Raw genomic sequence first — 21,843 nt, forward strand, 5'->3', positions numbered from 1 at the left:
CTGCTGAAATGAATTATGCATGGAGCCGTTGTTTACCTTGGGTGCTCTCGATGTGTGGTTAATGTCCAGGGTGTTTTATGTCCAACTCCTCGGAGGATGAGGGAACGTCCAGGTACTCGAGCGCTCCAAGGCTTCTCCTCGCCACCTGGCTAATGAGGATCGTGCAAACAACGGGCGGCGTGAAATATGTGCATCATAGCGAGACGCAAAATGGCCCAGGAAAGGCAGAGTCCTCCCTTCAATAACACATCCGCAGCAGCTCCTGTGTAAAGCTTGTGTCACTGAGCGGCCGCCAGAAATAGAGACGGTAAACACAGGGAACATGGACGCTCCCACTCAGCCACAATGAAGCCAATGCAGAAGTGCCTGTCTTCTCTCAACTGACTCCACCGGTCTCAAAAAGAAGACGACTACGATAGTAAATAATAAATAGTGTCAGACTGCAGAATGTCCCATGATGTCACGATGGTGCAGAAGTAACAAACTGCTGACGTGGGGTTCTCTGTGAAGTAGAGGAGCTTCAGACTTTGCAGAACTTTCACTTCTTTACTTTAACGTCTGGAGTAAGAAACAAAAAAGCAAACATCTCCTTCTCAGGTCATTTCTTCACACGGTAACTTGACCTTTGTTTTGACGAGCTGAGGTCACTTGTCATTGCCTTGCAGTCCACTTGCTCTTTGCTTTCGGTAAAGTGACCTTTCCAGGAGCCGCCGGCTGTTTCCATCCTCTGCTTTCCTCCCTCTCAGATTCCGAGGTGGTTTACAGGAACCGCGACGGCCACGTCATCAAGTTTAACTTCGCCCTGAACGAGACGGAGGTCATTCTGAGCAACAGCACGTTTGTACGTTGGGTTTTTCTTGCTGTTTTTTTAAGATGAAGTCCTCGTTGTCTGTTATTATCTGAAATATCTCATATCTGAAGTTTGTATCTTGTGCTTGTCGTTCGTCAGGTGGCTTTCAAGGTGGCGAAGTACTCGCTCTCTGCAGATCTGAAGTACGCGCTCTTCGCCTACGACGTCAAACAGGTGAGTTCCTCTCTTGAAAAGACATGCCTCTTCCAAATGGCACGATAAATCAGAATCACAGGGAAACCAGCCACAGACCTGCCGGCGCCTTTTTTCTGATTTGCGTCCCTCTCACGAGCTCCCAAGCTGTGAGCGCAGCCGTGGATCATCGTCAACATCACCAGCTGTTCCTCTCTGTTCGCTTTTGTTTACTTCCTGGCAGCCTGTCATTTACTTTGTTCTCCTGTGCAATACCCACGGGTGCTGTCAGTCTCCCATCTGCATGCGCGCAGACACACACACACGCACACACACAAACACACACACACACACACACAAATGCTGTTTTCCTGTTGGACGTGTCGATGACGTTTCTAACACGTGTCCCTGTTATTTTGAACGAGTCTGACCCGGACAGTTTCTCCTGCTGCTGCTTCACAGGAGAAACATGTAGCAGCTTAGGAACCAGAAGATGATCCAGCTCCTGGTTCCAGGGCCTTTTAGTCGGGTGGATTTCTGTCCGATAGAAGAAGGATTCAAGTGCTCATCCATCTTTATATATAGAAACATTCATGCCCGGGCATCATTTTCACTCCATTTCTTTTCCAGCACATTAAATTAATTGCGTTCCCTTTTTATTTGTTGCCAGAGCAACGTGAAATCCCCTCGAGGAGCTGGTATCGGCTCGAACTGTGGGGGTTTTTTTAGTTTTTTTTTTTACTCAATTGAATTTCTCTCAGCCAGTGCACCGCCATGCGTGAAGAGAAATCAGCTGAGCAGGAAGCAGCTCAGCTCACCTGGCAGTGAGGAGCTGAAGCAGGATAGTTTCTGGGAGTTGAGGCTTGAACAAAAATTGATTTTAACTTCACGTGAGGAGCCGGAAGTTTCTGCAAAGACTAAGAAGATGTCAGAGGGAAGTTTGAGGAGAGAAATGCAGAGTAAATATTTCAGTGTAAACGTCACATAAGATGAAATCATGTCCAGTCTGAGGAACAATGCAATAAAATACACGACTTGAAATATGATTTAGCTTAAATTTATGGAGCCTCTGTTTAATAAAAACACAGCACCACACACACACAGATGTGGTTTGTATAAAACTACAGGCTTTTGAATGTATATTAAACTTGAGATTGTTGTTTTCGCTCCGAATCCACTTTTCATTTCTTTTTTATCCTTCTTCTGTTTGTTATTTTCCTGCCGTTGTTGTTATTTTATGAGCCGCTTCACTGACTCCTCTCTCGATAACGCCACAGACTTATCAGGCCGAGATCAATATTTGCATTATGTGACGGTCTGAACTCTGATTGCAGATGTACAGATATTCCTACACGGCGTCTTATATCGTCTACAACATCTACACGAGGTGGGTTTACCTTCACTCGGCTGGTTTTATCTCTATGTTTTTAAATGTGATGACGCTCTGTGATGTTGTGTGTGTGTGTGTGTGATGTTGTGTGTTTGTGTTTATCAGGGAGGTTTGGGAGCTGAATCCTCCTGAGGTCCAGAACGCTGTGCTCCAACACGCAGCCTGGGGCAAACAAGGACAACAGCTGGTACGTCGAAAGGCCCAGACTTACACCATTATGAGTATTATCATATACCATGTGTGGGTAGTGGGAGGAAGTGGAGACGTGTTGTCCGTCTGTGTTCCCAGTCTCTGGATCCTGAGGCTTTTAAAATGTGAAAGTTCATTCTGATTAAACCCTTAAAACCATTCGCCCGGCGATGTGGCCTTTTGCTCGGCTGTTGAACAAAAGAGCGTTTTTACATTTTCCCTAAATGTTGTTTTTGCTCCGTGTGCTCAGACTGTTAAAGTACGAACGTTTTATTTGCATGTGTGTGTTGACCCCCAACAAAATGTGACAGAAATTCAAAGTGGCTGCTGGAAACCGAGCCGGCGGAAAGTGAATAAAAAAAGAATCCAGGTGGACGCAGGATGTTTTGTTAACATGCAGGAAACGTCCGAGTGTTGCTGTTAAAAAATACAGATGTTAAAACACGGGTGGAGGAGAGAGACACACACACGGGTTTACTGCATGGTGAGATGGACAAGAGGCTTTAACACGAAAAAGAAATGTAGTTAGATAAAAGAAAACGTGAGTTTCTGTGTTTCTCTTCAGATCTACATCTTTGAGAACAACATCTACTACCAGTCGGATGTGAAGAGCGTCTCCCTGAGGATCACTTCCTCTGGGAAGGAGGGCGTCATCTTCAACGGCCTCGCTGATTGGCTCTACGAAGGTGCGCGCCCGCGAATGTCGAAACGCAGAAAATTAGAAAGTTTCTGGTCTTTTCTGATGCATCTATTAATCTGTTCGTCTATAAATTCTGTGTGAAATGTTCAAACTCAGCCGAGCTGCAGGTAGCAAATGTTTTTTTTTTTTTATGTTTCTTCTCTGAGAAATGTTCCGTGATCTTTGGAGGAGGAAACAGTTTCAGGGCAAACTGTGTTCGGCTGTTTTTAAAATGAGTCAAAGATTTGTCTCTGACATTAAAAAAGCCGCGGAGCAGACGAGACAAACTCGAGGCGATGAAAAATCAACAACAGGCGTCCACGATCCATTAAGTCGCTGTGTAAACAAATTCAGCAACGAGCTGCAGTTTGCACAGAGAGCAGCACAGACCGAGGCAGATGGGAAACCACAAAGAATCATTTCAGCTCGTGGATTCACTCTGAGCTGTTTTCTTTTTGATTTGCAATTTACTCTGGATGTTTTTACAGTGAAGGAAAGAGCAGGATGCGTTTTACTGTCGGATTCAAAGCTCTAGTTTGGCTGTTTTTGACCAGCGTTCACCAGATTAGACAGAATCCACACAGACGCATTCAGCTGCAGAGGCTCATGTGTAAACAACTCACTAAGAAGTTATTATTTAACATCAAATCCTCTCAAGAGAGACTCCAGCTCTGATTCCTGGTCGTTGTCGTCATCTCCTCTGAGCGTCATCGGATCCAAAGAGGAACAAGAAAACATCTCAGAGCTGGATGTGTGATTTCTCTCCTCAGAGGAGATCCTGCGCTCACACCTGGCTCACTGGTGGTCGCCGGACGGGGAGCGACTGGCCTTCCTCACCATCGACGACACCCGGGTGCCCAACATGGCTCTGCCCCAGTTCACCGGCAGCACCTACCCCCGAGGGCTGCAGTACCCGTATCCTATGGTAAGCCTCCTCTACTCCAGATCTACTTCAAATCAGTCGTAGTGTCAAGTGGTATCTTGAGTCCATCAGTGTGTGTCTTGATTCTTTACGTCTCCAGGCCGGTCAGACGAACCCTGCGGTCAAGTTGTCGCTGGTCAACCTGTTCGGAGCGACTCACACTCAGGAGCTGCAGCCTCCTGATCAGCTCCGGCACAGAGACTTCTACGTCACCATGGTGAAGTGGATCAGTCACACGCACCTCGTCGTGCGCTGGGTCAACCGGCCGCAGAACGTGTCGCTGCTGACGGAGTGTGACGCCGCGTTAGGAGTCTGTCTTCAGGTGGGTGCTCGTGAGCGATGGGAAAACTCCCACATCTGTTGCCATAGAGATGCAGCTGACCAATGAGTGACTGTAAATAATGATGGATGACATGACAGCTCCCCAAAGGTGAAGCTAAAGCACCTCGATGGCCCCCTGGTGGCTGGCTGCAGTACTTTGATATATAGTATTAGCAGTAAAAACAGGGTGAAACGTCACGATGACAACTGAGAACCTTTTAATTGCCTCTTGGTTATTTAGTACCATCCGCTGCTCGGTTGAGTTGAAGCCTGATACTTGAGCATCGGATGTCTCGCTGCCTGCCGGCGCCGTTACCTCTTTCAGAAATGGTGAAATGCAATGAATCCTGGGATACGTGGTCCTGAGACCGGTCCAAATGGCGACAGTCTGGCTCCGGTGCTGTGACGCAATCTGTCCTCAAACTGAGACACAACTTTCATCTATGAATTATTTGTAGAACCTTAAATTCAGGTGGACGTGAAGCTCTTCAAAATGTCTGCAGCCATTCTGCACTTACTCGACATTTGTCTGAATGAGTCCCAGAGAACATTCACTGTGTGGAAAAGTGAATTTTGTCTTCTCCTTTCATTCAGAGGCACAAGGACACCTCGGAGACGTGGCTGTCCAGACAGGTAATCCTGAACACACGAGTTTCTCTTCAGTAGAACTCCACCGTTTCCTCCTCACAAAATGTCCTCTTAAGTGCAGGACATGAAATAATGACCTTGCCATTGTGTGGGTGCATCTCCATCTATATCTCACAGCGATGCATGATCCATTATGGAGGCAGAACTCGCCCATGCGTAAAGTGTGTCACCTCTGAAGTCTGTCTCTCCCTGCAGGGACAGGAGCCGCTGTTCTCCCAGGACAGGAGCAGGTTCTTCCTCACGCTGCCTGTGAAACAAGGAGGTCAGGGAGATTTCCACCACATCACGATGTTCACAAAGAAGGTGACTCTCCCCTCGGTCTCCCTTTACTCCCCCCCACTGCCTCTGACAGTGTAAGATGAGAGACGTTTTCTTTTAACCTTTAAAACTGATTCTCCTCCAGCTGCGGAGCGACCAGGACGAGGTTCGCCATTTGACGTCAGGAGACTGGGAGGTGACGGAAATCGTAGCTTACGACGAGAACAACCAGCTCGTGTAAGTGTCAGTTTAGTTTCTCACATTAGATGCAGAGAAAAACCAGTAAAACTCCAGCTCCCAGCTCTGTGGCCTTTTAGCTGCGTGCAGACACGACTCGCTGCAGAAAAAAAACACTTATTACAAAATGAATTATTTAACATCCGGTGCTTTGTGCCTTGTTGTTTTTTTTTCGATGTGATTGTAATATTCTCGGTTCTGTGACGTTTTTCTCCATCAAAATTCAGCCTGAGATGAATTTCCCAGTCTTTCTTCGCCCAGTACAGCTGATTCTTCTGTTGTGTCGCAGCAGTAAAACGTGTTTTTGTGATCGTGCTCTGCGAGCCGCAGGGTGTGTGGTCGGGCAGCCCCGCTACGCAGAGGCTGCTGAATGCACATGTATAATAGATCCGTGACCTTGTCCTACTTTAGCTGCTCTGCTTCTCTTACACAGATACTTCCTGAGCACAGAGGACTCGGCGCAGCAGAGACATTTATTCTGGTAACACACAACAACCCCCGTCGTCTTCTCAAGTAATTCATTCTTCCTACGACCAGTAAGCTAAACATTTCACCTCTGACAGGGTCTCCACCCTCGGCCTGTTTCCACGGCGATGTCTCACCTGTGGACTGAAGGAGGAGTGTACGTTTTTCGACGCAAACGTCCACCCCGACGCGCAGCACGCCGTCCTGCGCTGTAAAGGTCAGCGAGCGGAAGCACGATGCTGTTTACACGCTGAACCGTCGTGAACTGTCAGTAAAGTAGAAACTCTCCTTCCCTCTCAGGCCCTGGAGTTCCAGCTGTGCTGCTCCTGAATCTGGACGACGTGGACTGTGAGTCGTCTTCATCACGTTTCATGTGAAACCAGTTTGTGTGGCCAGATGTTCTCTATCTCACCTCTGCGCTCAAATTGAGTGTCATCATCTCGTTTGTGTGGAAGCAGCTGCAGGACTCGATGCTTTTTCCAAACGACGCCGGTGATTTATTTCATTTCAAGATGTTTTTATTCCAACGCCCACGACTCCTCTCATTTCCATAAGATAACAGTCAGCGCTCCGGAGAAGGAAAACACATTTGTAAAAAAGTGCTGAGTCATTTGACCAAACATTTATTCTGTTTACCCTCAGTTCTGATCTGAGTCTGAAGCTTCATGTGTTTGTTCCACAGTTTCATTTCATCTGTTCGTTTTCGTTTCACATTGAAATTCAGGGACTAAAGACTTTTGTCTGACAGACGTACGTCCTGTCGTCATCACCTACGTGGGCGGCGTCCACCTATACTTGACTCTGATTGGTTTGTAGACGCCGTCTGACGTGTTGTCAGTTGGGGGGGGGGGGGTAGTAGTCTTTCTGTTTCTGGTTCATTGGGTTGCCATGGTAACATCATGATGGTTTTACTACCAGCATCAGCACCTTCAGGCTCAGTCTCTACAGTACTCCACAGTACTCCACAGTACTACAGTACTCCACAGTACTCCTCAGTACTACAGTACTCCACAGTACTACAGTACTCCTCAGTACTACAGTACTCCACAGTACTACAGTACTCCACAGTACTACAGTACTCTACAGTACTCCTCAGTACTACAGTACTCCACAGTACTACAGTATTAGAGTACTCCACACTAGTTCAAATGCACCAAATGAACGTCCTCGTGGTTCACACATTATTTCGTCCTGCAGCTGCTTCCTCCTCTTCTTCTTCTTCTGTTGTTTGATGCTGTCTCTGCTTCCTGTGATTGGTCCAAAAGTCCAAGCCATCCACAAAAGTTATTTCCCTGTAATTACCTTTGGTCCCTCCGAGTCGTGTCTATTTAACTCTGTGACTCTGTTGTTCATTCTACAGAAACTTTATTAATTTCTTTCTTCTCAGCGTATTTCATCCTGGAGAACAACCTCCCTCTGCGCACGGCGCTCCAGACCAAGAGGACGGTTCAGACCGACATCCGCTTCATCACCCACGGCAACTTTGGTACAGATGAAGAGCAGTAAAACGCTGTTTGTGTGTCCGTGTGCGATGCTCATGTGATCTCAAACACAATATGTCTGCGTCTCACAGAGCTGCCGCTGAAGCTCAACTATCCCCCCGACTTCTCCGAGTCCTTCCTCTACGGCCTCCTCCTCATCGTGTAAGCCCCGTTTCCCTGCTTTGATTGCATTTACATTTTCTCCCATTCACGCTGAGAGCTGCACCACCGGCCTTCAAAGGCCACGTTCGGCGAGGACGACTGGAAGTGAAAAGCTTCACTCCTCCACAGCCGCGGGCTCCGAGACACATTTTACATCTCAACGGCTGCAATGAATGAGAGTAAAAGATGTTCGATGAGAAAAAGCAGAACTCGTAGCTGCAGTTTGAATCAGTTTTTATGCTTTTGTGCAAAAGACTTTTCTTCTTTTTCTGTCCGTGAGGTCAAACCTGGAACATGAGCATCTGAGCATTTAATATAAAATATACATCAGGTCAAATGTTTGGTCGGTGGTCGAAACCAGGAGACTTTTCAAACTATGATGTCGTCCTTTACAGACAGAGATAAAAACTTGCTGTTTACGATAAAAAGTAATTTGATTTCAGAATAAAATTGTCTGTGAGTAACCATCTATGTTTTTGGTTGCTTCCCGACAGTGGCAGTTCTCCCGGGACCCAGTCGGTGACGCAGGAGTTCAGGCCGGACTGGGACTGGGTGCTGGTGGGATCTGAGCAGGTCATCGTGGCTCGACTCGACGGCAGAGGTTCTGGGTTCAGAGGTCAAAGGTGACGTTAAATCTCCTCAAAGCAACACACATAGAAACTGTGTGTCTGTGCGTTAGACTCTGTACTGATGGTTTCTTTTCCACAGGGTTTTACAGGAGGTCCACATGAAGCTCGGCTCCGTCGACGCTGACGACCAGATCGCTGCTCTCGAGTACGTCACACACTCCTGCTCCTTTTACGTTGGAATTGTCTGTGAAGGAGATTTTTAAAGCTCCGCGTTGGCAGCACCTAGTGGCCGGAAGGCAGAAATGTTTTCGGGTTGTCTGTCCGTTAGTCCCACTCTTCGATATATCGCAGGAAGAGCTTGATGGAATTTCTTTGGATTTGTTCAGTCACGGTCCTGAAACATGTTGCTAGCCTCTCGAACGTGATATTTAAAGTTTGCCTTGAGGGGATTTCTTCAAATTAAGGGTCTAAAGTCCTGGTGATTCAAATTTTAATGAATAAATCTGAACATTTAATGAAACCAGACATTTTAAGAAAGATTCTCTCACGTGTGATGGAGCTAATGATGAGTTTAGTTAATCCCGGCCTCTGTGCTGACTTCCATCTCTTCAGGAGGTATCTCGGGGGAACGGCTGTTTGTGTTTGGGGATCAGAATAAAGAATAGATTTAGGTTTGAGGGTTCAACTCATGAATGTTAACAACCTGCGAGAGTCGGTGTGAAAAACAACTTCTATTATCGTGCTGCCTTTCTTTTTTTATCTGCTCTTAAAACGCCCGTGTTATTTTTTCATGAATATCTTTATCCGTTGAGATTCTATCAGTGCGACGCAGGTGCTGAAGAAAAGATTCAAAACAGATAGAAACAAACAGGCGATTCTTCTTCTGTCTGGGTTTCTTGTTTCTTGTTTCTCTCACACGCTCGTCTCAGGATTAACCTTCGACCTCCCGTTGGCCACTTGTTTATCTGTCAGTCGCCGCTCGGAGCTTCAGCTGAGGCCTCTTGACTTACAAATTCATCTAAGATGTGTCGTCTCCTTGTGTTCTGCAGTTACCTGGCGAAGCTGCCGTTCATCGACCGCACTCGAGTCGGAGTCTTCGGAGAGGTTCGTCAGATCTGACACTTAAATCCTCTTATTTCTATCAATAATAACCTGAAATCTCGCCGACACAAGTGTGCGTGTGTATTTAACATCGGAGACGACCCACAGTTCGTTGTGTCTCCATCAGGATTACGGCGGCTTCCTGGCGCTGACGATGCTGAAGTCGCCGGAGCGGCTGGTGAGATGCGCTGCAGCTCAGACTCCCATCATCGACTGGTCCATGTACGGTGAGTAACGCGCTCCGCAGGGACGCAGGACGTTTTTATTACCTCTGCTGCTGCTCTCCACTCGTGACGTCTTTGTCCCTCACAAGTTTGTCTGGCTGCTGCGACTTTAATTATCTGTAGGTTCTGCGTACGGGAATTCAGGCTTATTGGGTCTTAGGATGAAAAGCTTTCATTTCTGGGACCAGTATCAGAGCAGCGCTGCAGCCGAGGAGCGACTGTGGTGTGCGATTAGAATTTAATAAACACAAGTGAGGGAAAATCCTCTAGAACAGAAAACAACAAGGATTTCAAGCCTTTGTTTCAGGCTGAAAAAAGATGCTTTAAAAACATCATGAACACTGTTAAACGTGTCAAATCTTTGTGTTAAAGCAAAAAAGACGCTCCTGCATTTGTTTTCCTCCCTAAAGTGCCACTTATTTCTGATTCTACTTCTAATAACCTGTGTTTTCTGCTCTTTCTCCTTCAGCCTCGGCCTTTTCCGAGCGATACTTGGGCTCGCCCACCACCGAGGAGAGCAAATACCAGGTGAGCTGCTTCTCCTCATCATCCATCTGTGGCTGGGTTTATGTTTATTTATGCACCAGATCTTAGTTAAACTGTTCACAGAGCCAATAAGACCCCACATGTTTCAATTTATTAGTATTATTGAGATATTTACGAGGAAAATCAGCAAATCATCAAAAGTAAAAATGCTAAAATAATGAATTTACACATAATAATTAGAAAATCAATTTGTAAAACCAGTTTTACCTCCTGATGTTCACAGCCTCTAAATTAAAATCCCCCAGTTGAGTGTAAACGTGTTGTGTCTCTTTGCACGTGGACTCCAGCATCTGTTTCCTGGCCGTGTGGAGGTCGCGGCGTTTTTCTAAAGCAGGTCACCGAGGTCTGAATGAACATATGCTCCGCTCCGCCTCACTTCGCAAACAAACCTGTCGCGTTCCGTTAAAGACAAAGAGGAGAACGTGGCCGCCGGCGTTTCAGGCAACGCTCCAAATATTATCCGAGGCAACAGCGAGGGGAAGAAGAACAGGCAGATGCCACAGGTGGAGGCGGAAAACATAAATACACAGTTGTCCTCCACGTGAAGGTTGAAGCCAGCGTGTGTTTTTCCTCCTAAGTGGGCTGAAGCATAACTGGGCCAGAGGACGCTATTTCTGACTCTCACAGCCGGTGGCGGCTTGTGTGTGTGTGGAGTTCTTATAGACGTGAGATGTGGCAGCGTCTGATCAGACTGAATAATCAGCGGGACGTCATCGCTCGTCTCGTCCGGAGAGAGACGGGTTTTAAAACGTGTGTTTGACCGGAAAATCATATCCTGAGTAACGGGAGATAATTTAAACCTCATAACTTAATCGATAAATGTGAATTCAAAACCCAAGCTCCTCTGAACCTGTAGCAGCGTCTCCTTCCTCCCGCTGCTCTTCAGTCGTCCTCCTCTTCTGCTCTTGAAATCATCCTTTGATGTCACTGAGTTGGAATAATTTCTCTCTATCTGTGCGTCCAGGCGTCCAGAGTCCTGAGCAACATGAAGGGTCTGCAGGGAGGAACCCTGTTCCTGGCTCACGGGACGGCGGACGGTACGTCCACGCTCGTCACGTGTCTCATCACAGGCAGGAGTGAGTCTGTCTGTGTGGAGGTGTGTTTCTGAAACGTCTCGTTTGTCTCCACAGCCAACGTCCACTTCACGCACTCGGCAGAGCTCATCAAGCACTTGATAAAGATCGGAGCCAACTACACCATGCAGGTAGATAATACGTTTCGTTCTGAAAAGGAACCCTGATTTTTATGTCCCATGAGCGAACGTGGAGGATGGGGTGTATGACATGTGCTGCAGCCAGCCACCAGGGGGCGATCAAGATGCTCTGGGAGCTGTCATCTATCTTTATACATGGCGGCAGACAGATGAAAATACATCTTCTGTGTTGTGTTGTGTTGTAATGATGTTTTCTCACTCACCTGATTCTCACTTTACCTCAGGGCTGAATTTCCTCTTTAATTCAAAATCAATGTTATCGTCCCCGCGCTCGTGAAAACCTCATTTCACACCTCGATGAAAAACCAGAAGAAAAAAAAAACAACTTCACTCACTGAAAATGAGGCTTATTTGTCTCGGTTAATAAAAAATGTAGATTTAGAAACTTGGCTCCAACAGAAACAACGAGTTTAAAATGGATAAAAGAGTTTGAGGAAGATTTCCACTCTGACCTTTAGAGATAGACTCAGTTCTGATGAAGTAAGTGGACTTTGAGTGGAATGTCTTGATTTATGAACTGCTGATATAACGTTTTATGTGAATTTATCTCTTGACTCATTTTTCCGTCCTGTCCTCTTTATGTTTTCAGATTTACCCGGACGAGGGACACTTCCTGTCCCAGCGCAGCCGCATCCAGCTGACTCACTCCCTGATCGGTTATTTCCGCGGCTGTCTCCTCGACGCGTCATCGCTACTCGACCAGCAGCGGGACGACGAGTGAGAGGAACAGCCTTCGACCACTGTGTGTCTCGGTTTGTGTGTCACTGAGCGTTTGTGCCCCCCCCCCCCCCCCCCCCCCCCCCCGGTAGACTCAAGTGTGTGTGTGGGTGTGTGTTTTTTTTATACCTGTCGTACGATATTTGACAAAACAAGCTTCTACTCGACATTTCAGACTAGTTTCCATCGCTCGTCACCTCAGTAGAATAACGTTCCCACCGTCCGCTCTAATGTCGAGTATCACGATGCCGTGCAGACCTGTAGGGGGCGCTAGCTCGCAAACATCTGAGAAGTTATCACAGACTATTTAATTCAAAATGTATTTAACTAAGTAAATAAGTGAAGGTAGCTTGTTGATAACGTGTGTAACTTCGGCCACTAGGGGTCGCCCTAATCAAAACAATAACACAAGAGTTCATGTATAAAAGTTTTACTGACGTTGCACAGAAACATAAATCTAGTTTTTAGACATTTTAATGAAGAATTGTTTCATATTTTATCTTTAAAGATTCTGCAATTGGCAAAAATCTAAAGTTAAAAATGATGATCAACCAAGTGAAACAAATGCACTTAAATTTAGTGTGTGTGTGTGTGTGTGTGTGTGTGTGTGTGTGTGTGTGTGTGTGTGTGCGTGTGCGTGCGTGCGTCTGCCTCTATTCACTGTATTTTCTTATCGTGCCACAGAAAACACTCTGAGCCTTTACGAAGATTCTCTGTTGACGGGTTGAAAACGTTTTTTCTTTTTCCATTTAGGATTAGATGGATTTTTTTCAGCAGCCGATTACATCGATCACAAACTCTCTCTCTCTAGATATTGTACATTTTTTGTTTTCATGCAACTTGGTCGTCTTCTAAAAAAAACACTTTTGGTTTAAAACCAGACAAGAAGGACATTTTGGTGTCGTATTGTTACTCATCGCATTTTATTTTTTATTATTCTACATTTCTTACGAGAGTGAATCCGTCAGCGCGTCCGGGTCAGTGGAGTCGTCCGACCTCTGGACAGAAATAGATGTACAGAACCTTTCTTTATAGTCCCTGGTTCTGTTTCAACTGGGATTTTTAAATTTATTTTTGTATTTATTTATTTCTAAAGTCGATATTGATTGTTTCACAACATGTATTTTCTCTTTTTAAAGAGATTTAAAGTGTCAGTAGGTGACTTTCGATCTATTAGAAAAGCACGTTCACTTATTATAGTTTTGTTTAACTCCACGTCCTCTTTCTATTTGTTTACGACACAGTTGCAGGAACTAAATGAGATTATTGCTTTAACGTTTCTTTGACACCAGACTCATCTGCCAATCCACAGAATACTACAGGTTATGATTTATAACACTTTATTATAGTTTTTCTATGTTTTTATTAAATTGAACTGCTCTGAAAAGTGGTTTAAAATCACAACGTCCCTTTGAATCATCGGCTGAAACAAATATCTGGAGACAGAAACACGTTTTTTTGGGGGGATTTAACTAAATTCCTATGACCTGCTAATTGAAACGAGTGTAACCACTGTTCTGGGTGATTTATTTAATGACTCCTCTTCACCCTCCAGCTGTTTGATATGTTCTTTGGGAACCATGTGACACTGTGGTCCGCTGAGCGTGGCACTAACAGGCATCACGACTGTTGTGGCAGCGCGGAGCCTGAGAGCACTTCTCCGCTGTGATTTACGAGCACGAGAGTGATTCAGACGATTACTGTCGGCCGCACATGAGCGCCATTAATCACGGTGATGCATGTCCTCTGCTCTGTCGTGGCTTTTAGACGAGACGAGAGCACTTGACTTTAATTTCCAAATCTGCTATTAACAAAAAACAAAAAAGCTGAAGTGACAAGCGGCCCTGGGATCTGTGGAGATAATTCCCCAGCGCCAGGCGAGCGGTGGGTTTGCCGGGCCGACGTCTTTCCGTCTCCTCGGGTACGGCTACACTCTTTCTCACTGGAGCTGCTGCCGTCCACGTTAGAGTAACTGTGTGTGACGTCATTCTTGTCTCTGTTGGGATTTGTACTGTAAGTCTGGTTTTATTCTCGGGGACGGGGAGTTCTGTGAATGTCGGTGTGAATCTAGAGGAGCTTCCTGTATTTTTTGGCTGTTTTTAATATTAAAGAACAATGAAGGAGACGTGTTCGGGTCTTGTTTTGTGTTTAAGGTTTCCAAGCTGTTGGCTTTGTGTCTCTTTGTGGTCAATTTGCATCATTTTGTGCTTGTTTTGCATCATTTTGTGGGAGCTTTGCATCTCTTTATGGTCATTTAGCATCGTTTTGTTGACATTTTGCATCGTGGTGTGGTCATATTGCATCAGTGTGGATATATTGTGTTTGCTTTGCATCTCTTTGTGGTCGTTTTGCGTCATGTTGTGGTCATTTTGTGTTTGCTTTGCGTCCCTGTGGTCATTCTGCATCGTTTTGTTGTCATTTTGCATCAGCATGGTCCTTTTGTGTTTGCTTTGTGTCTCTTTGCATCATGTTGTGGACATTTTGCTTCAGTGTGGTCCTTTTGTGTTTGCTTTGTGTCTCTTTGCATCATGTTGTGGACATTTTGCTTCAGTGTGGTCCTTTTGTGTTTGCTTTGTGTCTCTTTGTGGTCATATTGCATCATGTTGTGGTCATTTTTCTTGTGTATATCAGCAGATCTAACTCTAAAACCTTTTTATCTCAATGTATTTCTTCAACCTTCCATTGAACCACATCAATCCGTCCTGGTTCCACTCTGACACCAGCAGCTTTTCTTGTGTTTGTCCTGCTGAGTCGATGTGACTGTGTAAACACACACATGACGGAGGAGCTTCCTGTTCTTACGAAGAACAGGAGAAAAGAACATTTATCTTTGTCTCTGTCCTTCGTGACCTTTACAAATCCCCTGCCCACACTGTTCAAACTCAGCTTTAATTACATCAACGCAATTACAGAGCGAACGCGAGGGCCTCGTCCACCGAGGAAGGTGAGGACGAAGAGTCACACAGCAACTTCAGAAACTGTGAGTTAAGACCTGAAGTGGGAAGTAAGTCTGTCTCTGGTGGTTAGAAAATCCATAAAGAAGAAGACGAAACCTTTTGTTCATTTTCTACTGTAACAAAAGAGAAAAAGCTCCGTTTGAAACCAGCTTTACTTTAAAGTATGAGGCCGAGGTCACGTCTCTTCCCCACCAGGGGGAACCGTGGAGCTCGCTGTGTGCAGAGTCACGCTGCAGCTGAGGAGAAACTTCCACTTACTGCTCACACAAAGATGGAGGCTGTCTGTCGTTCACACGTCATTCAGTGAAGAATGTGAGACAGTGTGTCCTGCTTGTCCTACATCCTGTCCAGTTATCTGGTGACTTCTCTGGTCATTCTGCAAAACTGTTTTATGATTTTTTGTGGTTGCTTTTTCTCTCGTTATTTTTGCATTGTTTTGTGGACACTTCATATATCTTTTACTCGATTTGCACCATTTTGTGATCAGTATTTTGTCATTCTGCGTCTCTTATAATTTCTCTTCACTGGAAATAAAGGTCCTTCCACCAAAAGAGGAACAGCAGGGACCTGTATGAAAGTAAAATCTGAAAGTTTCATGTGGAAGCCACAGTTCCTGAATAAGGAGCTGACAGAGAATGAGACAGTGTGATTGGTCAGAGGGGGAAGAGGATGTGCTGCTTGTTCAGTTTAGTTTATAAATCTTAAAAGATATAAAATGTCAGATATTTAAATGTTCTGGTGTAAATGTTGAGAAAAACTCACCATTATGCTCTGGTTTAATTTCAAAAGAGGCATCACACTGCCATCTGGTGTCAGAAACGGTGCAGTTCACCTAAAGAGGAAACATACAGCTGTCCCATGGAGTAAGAAAAAGAAATTCACTTATGTTTTGAGTTATAAGTTTCTGAAATAATTAGTTAATTTTAAACAAACATTTATACAATTGTAAATATGTGGACAAACCACCTCAGCCTCTAAGAAACTGATTTTCTCAAATAGAATAATTAAATCAACAGATACATAATTTCAGCTTCATTTCCTTGTTTCTTAAAAGCAAATTAATTGCCAATAACTCTGCTCAATGATTAATTTACAATTTCCAAACAGGAAAGTAATTAACCTGGAATAATGTCGTCGGAACAAGAGAAGTCGATGTAAACAGCTTTATTTAGAAAAAAGCTACAGATGAATTATTCTCCTTCACTGGAGATTTGAATAAAACCAAACACCATTGGATTGAGCTCAGACAAACTGCTGCAGTGGCAGGAACGTTTTGTTTATTAGTGGTCGACACACCAGCTGTCAAACTGCACATGAACACTCTGTTGAACATTAAAATAAACTCTGGACATTATAATCTGAGAAAATTTGAACATTTCATCAATCCAGTTCTGTCCTCGCGTTTAATACTCTTCGCCCTCTTCGTCTTCCTCGAACGAGTCGACGCCGACCTCCTCGTAATCCTTCTCCAGAGCGGCCATGTCCTCTCTGGCCTCGGAGAACTCGCCCTCCTCCATGCCCTCTCCGACGTACCAGTGCACGAAGGCCCTCTTGGCGTACATGAGGTCGAACTTGTGGTCGAGCCGAGCCCAGGCCTCGGCGATGGCGGTGGTGTTGCTCAGCATGCACACGGCCCTCTGCACTTTGGCCAGGTCTCCTCCGGGAACCGCGGTGGGCGGCTGGTAGTTGATGCCGACCTTGAAGCCGGTGGGACACCAGTCCACAAACTGGATGGAGCGCTTGGTTTTGATGTTGGCGATGGCCACGTTCACCTCCTTGGGCACCACGTCTCCGCGGTACAGCAGACAGCAGGCCATGTACTTGCCGTGGCGAGGGTCGCACTTCACCATCTGATTGGCGGGCTCGAAGCAGGAGTTGGTGATTTCGGCCACAGTGAGCTGCTCGTGGTACGCCTTCTCCGCAGAGATGACGGGCGCGTAGGTGGCCAGAGGGAAGTGGATGCGAGGGTAAGGCACCAGGTTGGTCTGGAACTCAGTCAGGTCCACGTTCAGGGCGCCATCGAAGCGCAGGGAGGCGGTGATGGAGGAGACAATCTGGCTGATAAGGCGATTCAGGTTTGTGTAGGACGGACGCTCGATGTCCAAGTTCCTGCGGCAGATGTCGTAGATGGCCTCGTTGTCAACCATGAAGGCGCAGTCGGAGTGCTCCAGGGTGGTGTGGGTGGTCAGGATGGAGTTGTAGGGCTCCACCACGGCTGTGGACACCTGAGGAGCCGGGTAGATGGCGAACTCCAGCTTGGACTTCTTGCCAAAGTCTACGGAGAGGCGCTCCATAAGGAGAGAGGTGAAGCCGGAGCCGGTTCCTCCTCCGAAGGAGTGGAAGACCAGGAAGCCCTGGAGCCCAGTGCACTGGTCGGACTGAAGGAGAGAAGAAGAAGAAAAGGTTAAAACACACATCTGGGTCTCAGGGTTTAGATCAAGAATTTGGTTTGATGTGGTGGATTTCATTCAGCTCACAAAAGCAATAAATCTCCCTGAGCTCTGAACCAACAGCTGATGGAGATTCCTCCACTTCAGACACTGTGATTAATCACGTCTGCTGGATGTGTTGAAACTGCTCAAACGTCCGGTAATGACTTCAACATGTTTGAATCTTAACTCTAAGCAGCCAGTGTCTCCTCTCAGCTCCTCTTACCAGTTTGCGGATTCTGTCAAGGACGGAGTCGATGTGCTCCTTTCCGACTGTGTAGTGACCGCGGGCGTAGTTGTTGGCGGCGTCCTCCTTCCCAGAGATCAGCTGCTCGGGGTGGAAGAGCTGTCGGTATGTTCCGGTACGAACCTCATCTAGAGAGAGACGAAGAGGACGAGTGTTAATACTGATGATTGATTTGTATGAAGTTTAAATCTGTTGAATTCAGATTTTAAAACCTCCTGAAACTAACTGCAAATATTCTGTGTATAAAATGACTTTGAGAGGATAAATAGTAAAACATAAATCTACAAACCCTTAGTTATGAAGGAAATTATAACTTTAATTGCTCAAAATGAACTTTGGCCAAACTCTAAATGAATGTTGCATCACCCCTTCTCTTGAAACCGTTTATTGGTTTAGCTAATGATCAGCTCGAGTCATCTTTATAGATCACGTCTCAAACAGAAGCTCCTTCAACTCCTCGCCTGTCGCCCCGGGGCAGGAATGTTCTCTAGCTAAAGAAAACCCGTTTCTCCTCCTCACCGATGACAGTGGGCTCCAGGTCGACGAAGATGGCCCTGGGGACGTACTTCCCGTTGCCGGTCTCGCTGAAGAAGGTGGTGAAGGAGTCGTCGCCGCGCCCGTCGGACTTGACGGTTGGCATCTGTCCGTCGGGCTGGATGCCGTGTTCCAGACAGTACAGCTCCCAGCAGGTGTTGCCCATCTGGACACCGGCCTGGCCAACGTGGATAGAGATACACTCGCGCTGTGGATGGAAGAAAAAGGATCATTTAATTTTTTATTTAAACAACGTCTGACTGCAGATGAGGATCAGTTTCCAGCTGCTGAAAGTCAAACCCACAACATGTCAAAACATAAATAGGTCAAACCATTTTTCTGGAAAGCTTAAGTCAGCACATCTGTATTTAACTGGTCTCGACTTGCTGAGAGTGACAGTTAACTGGGTGGAGTCAACGTGTCACGGGGCCTTGTCCCTTTTTTTATTTGCATGAGGTCGTCCTCTGCAAACAGCCAAGTTCTCAAACATCCTCGTCAGTGGGATGTGAAATCAGCAGTCAGATCTAAATACGCCAGCGGAGGTGATTAGCACCGTCATGTCGGGGCCAAAGTGCTCCCACACCCTGCTGAGGCATTTCTCCTTCCCTGTAAATAATGTGGAGGAGGAAGGAGGAGTTGGTTCCTACGGACTGGAAACCAGTTTGTTCTCATTACTTAAACATTTGGCCCGAGGGGACATTAGGACGTCGTCCGTCCCGCCTGGTTAACTGCTCTTTTCAAAGAGAGAGAAATAACTTGTGAGGATGAAATCAGCTTCATGCATCGGGTTTCTGCTGATGTGTAAAAGCTTTGTTCCACCGCTGTGTTCACATGACCGCTGCAGAGGCCCAGCTGTCACCGGTAACATGAGAACAACTTGTTTTAAAGTGTTGCTGCGTCAAAGTGAGGTTATATTCATGTCTGACGAATAGTTTCACATGGTGATGTAAGAGAGGGGTGGGGGGATGGGAGAGACGGAGGCGGATTCCCAGCGTTGCCTCTGACCTAATTCTTAGAGGGGACGCGTGACTTGCGTCTGTGAAATATTTGTGTTGTTAAATTCCAGTGAGTAAGTCCCTCGGTGAGCCGGCGCTAGAGAACATCCCGACAGAGCAGCTCTGTTTTTCCAGTGAGACGTCGTCAGCAACACAATCGCACTCCGGCAAAGTGCTGCACAACTTCTGATCATCACTAAGTACACAAGGGTTTTTCCCTCCTGGCTTCACTGATGCAAGACACACAACTTTATGATATATAAGACATTTAAAACGCTGCTTCCATTACAGGGACGTGTGCAGGCGTAGAAATGTTTATGGTGCAAATATAGATTTAATTAGCTTGTAATTTACATGTAAAATAACTAAAAGAATAAAAACGGTAAAAATTTAAGCAAAGCCCACTATTAGAATAATAACTAGAATAAGGTCAAAGCAGGAAATGGAATTCGAGAAAATAACTTTATTTTATTCTGTAAGCGTCGCTCGGGCCTTTGACCTCTGACCTCCCCCCCCCCCACAGCACTAAGAACCTAGAGGTGGATGTGACGTGGGAGTCGCTAAGTCTGGATCGATGGAGGCCAGCTCAGCACACAGGGTTATTTAGAGTGCCCCCCCCCCCCCCCATGCAGCAGCTCTGACCCAATAACCCTCCTGCTCATTACATATATATATAAATAAAGATGTTATTCTCCTAAAAATAAAAGCATCTGACCAACTGATCTCCGAGCAGATTATAAAAAGCTCCAGACACATCACAGCTGCTGCCGTGAGTCACACAGATCTGACATCTGCTGGCAGAGCGCGACGGGAGAAGGGAGGAGAAGGGAGGAGAAGGGAGCGGCCATGTTTTCCCTCCGACACATCGGCTCCATGTTTACAGGACGAACCCGCCGCAGAGATTTTTTTATTTTTTTTTTTAAACACTTCCGGGCTCAGGCACCCATCTACTTCCGGTTTCTCTTCCGGTCCCCGAAAGTGCGTCACGCCTGACGTCGAGGGGCCCTGCGCGCGAGAGCGAACACAAGAGGAGCATTGTGCGGTAAAAGCAGCGGGTTCGAACCCGGAACGGCGCATTCGAACGGGTTTTATTAATGAAATCAAAATGGCCGGATGTGTTGTTAGTGCTGCTTTAACGCGGAGGTGGTTCGATGTGACGAGTGGAATAAAGACCAAGGGTTCTAAAGGGTTCTCCTCCCCCCCCCTTGTTCCGTCATGTTGTGACCCGAAGCGGGAACAGCCACCAGATGTGAGACAAACGTCTGTTCCTCCACGATTTCAAAACGACCCGCAAACATTACGACATCCGTCCTCTACGCAGGAGCTAAAGTCCACACACACACACACACAGAAAGGGAGGGAATCGAACGCAGCGCGGTGACACGTTGGTTCGCCAATGGCCCCCGCGCCTCGTGTCCGTTTTAAAAAATCTCATTTCCCTCGGTTTTCTATAAGAATTAAGAAAAAAAAAAAAAAAAAAGGGCGTGTGGGTTTTCAAAATGGATGAATCCCGCAGCGGCTCGTCCGCCGGAGCCGCGACGCAAAATGGGCCACATCAGCATTCCTCGAGCCGCCGGGCGAACAAGCGCCCTCCCGGCTGACAGGCCCCCGCCGCCCGGGTGGGGACACCGCACCTTCCCCGGGGCCGGGGCCTCATGTCTGCGACACGTCCCCCCCCCCCCCTCACGACCTCCATGTTTTTTCTTTGATTTTTTAAAACACTTTAAAAAAAACACTTGTGAGCGCGAGCTTCACGTGCCACAGAGCCCCCCACCCCCCCCCCTGCAGCCCGGAGGCCGTTCAGGAGCAGAAGCACCCGGATGAGGAGGATTTAGATGAAATCCACTCGAACCAGAAGCAAACAGAGATTATCACAAAAGACCCAGAGTCAGATGTTGGATTGGATACGCAGCAGAGAAAGAAAACCTCTGAATGGAGCCGGTCTCAGAGCAGATTTCATAACTTCACCCCACGCGCTAGTTATTAACAACGACGACGACGATGATCGTAAACGTGAAACTCACCATTTTTGTTGCTTTAAGTTCTCCTGCTTGTGAAGACGAAGTAGAAACGTGTGTTCTCACAGTTCACCTATAATGAGATCTCTGTGAGGGAAGTCCCACCAGAGAGGAGCGCTCCTCCTTATATAGCTACTACAGGGGGGCGGGCACGAGGGGAGGAGCCTCGGGCCGCTGCCACCCCCCCCCCCCCCCCACCGCTATTTTTAAATATGAAATCACACGTCAGAATAAAACCAGGAGCATGAAAGTGCGTTTACTGAAGGGTTGGATTTCTGTTTCAGAGGATTTCAGGGGTGAAGACTGTGCTCGTGTGGAGAAGAAGGAGAAGAAAGAGGACAAGAGGACAAACGAGACAGAGGCTGAAGGACAAGAGGAGCGAGAAGAACAAGAAACAGAAGAGGGAGAACAAACAAGAGCAAGAAGAACATACAAGAACAACAAGAAGAAAACAACAAATAGATAAGCGACAAGAGGAGCAAGAAGAACAAGAAAAAGAGCAGCACGAATAATAAGAAGAAGAAGGGAGAGAATAACAAGAGGAGGAACGACAAGAAAA

At 46.4% G+C, this 21,843-nt stretch overlaps 2 protein-coding genes across 3 annotated transcripts in view; one reads left to right on the top strand and one right to left on the bottom strand.

Moving 5' to 3' along the window:
* The window catches only part of LOC117774325 (inactive dipeptidyl peptidase 10-like), a 28,869-nt gene extending 15,946 nt beyond the window's left edge, over positions 1 to 12,923 (top strand). The window contains exons 5-27 of one of the 2 annotated variants that reach the window (XM_034606665.1): positions 747 to 841; positions 950 to 1,024; positions 2,317 to 2,369; positions 2,478 to 2,559; positions 3,127 to 3,247; positions 4,011 to 4,165; positions 4,263 to 4,484; positions 5,078 to 5,116; positions 5,327 to 5,434; positions 5,535 to 5,626; positions 6,060 to 6,107; positions 6,190 to 6,308; positions 6,392 to 6,439; positions 7,479 to 7,577; positions 7,665 to 7,734; positions 8,229 to 8,357; positions 8,443 to 8,508; positions 9,353 to 9,407; positions 9,532 to 9,631; positions 10,098 to 10,156; positions 11,139 to 11,211; positions 11,305 to 11,378; positions 11,977 to 12,677. In XM_034606665.1, the coding sequence (XP_034462556.1) occupies positions 747 to 841; positions 950 to 1,024; positions 2,317 to 2,369; positions 2,478 to 2,559; positions 3,127 to 3,247; positions 4,011 to 4,165; positions 4,263 to 4,484; positions 5,078 to 5,116; positions 5,327 to 5,434; positions 5,535 to 5,626; positions 6,060 to 6,107; positions 6,190 to 6,308; positions 6,392 to 6,439; positions 7,479 to 7,577; positions 7,665 to 7,734; positions 8,229 to 8,357; positions 8,443 to 8,508; positions 9,353 to 9,407; positions 9,532 to 9,631; positions 10,098 to 10,156; positions 11,139 to 11,211; positions 11,305 to 11,378; positions 11,977 to 12,108 (2,114 nt within the window). In that variant the 3' untranslated portion in view covers positions 12,109 to 12,677. Of the gene's footprint in view, positions 1 to 746; positions 842 to 949; positions 1,025 to 2,316; positions 2,370 to 2,477; positions 2,560 to 3,126; positions 3,248 to 4,010; positions 4,166 to 4,262; positions 4,485 to 5,077; positions 5,117 to 5,326; positions 5,435 to 5,534; positions 5,627 to 6,059; positions 6,108 to 6,189; positions 6,309 to 6,391; positions 6,440 to 7,478; positions 7,578 to 7,664; positions 7,735 to 8,228; positions 8,358 to 8,442; positions 8,509 to 9,352; positions 9,408 to 9,531; positions 9,632 to 10,097; positions 10,157 to 11,138; positions 11,212 to 11,304; positions 11,379 to 11,976 lie in introns of both variants that reach the window. The other variant, XM_034606674.1, reaches the window with a different exon arrangement.
* Positions 12,924 to 16,209: 3,286 nt separating this feature from the next.
* LOC117774668 (tubulin alpha chain-like) lies at positions 16,210 to 21,632 on the bottom strand. The gene is made up of 4 exons (XM_034607248.1): positions 21,291 to 21,632; positions 18,257 to 18,479; positions 17,717 to 17,865; positions 16,210 to 17,439 (listed from the first exon to the last, which is right to left on the bottom strand). Exons 1-4 carry the CDS (start codon positions 21,291 to 21,293, stop codon positions 16,465 to 16,467), a joined length of 1,350 nt encoding a protein of 449 aa, XP_034463139.1. The 5' UTR covers positions 21,294 to 21,632; the 3' UTR covers positions 16,210 to 16,464.
* Between the last annotated feature and the right edge of the window lie 211 nt (positions 21,633 to 21,843).

Source organism: Hippoglossus hippoglossus, chromosome 2, assembly GCF_009819705.1.
Source record: "Hippoglossus hippoglossus isolate fHipHip1 chromosome 2, fHipHip1.pri, whole genome shotgun sequence".
NCBI lineage: Eukaryota > Metazoa > Chordata > Actinopteri > Pleuronectiformes > Pleuronectidae > Hippoglossus > Hippoglossus hippoglossus.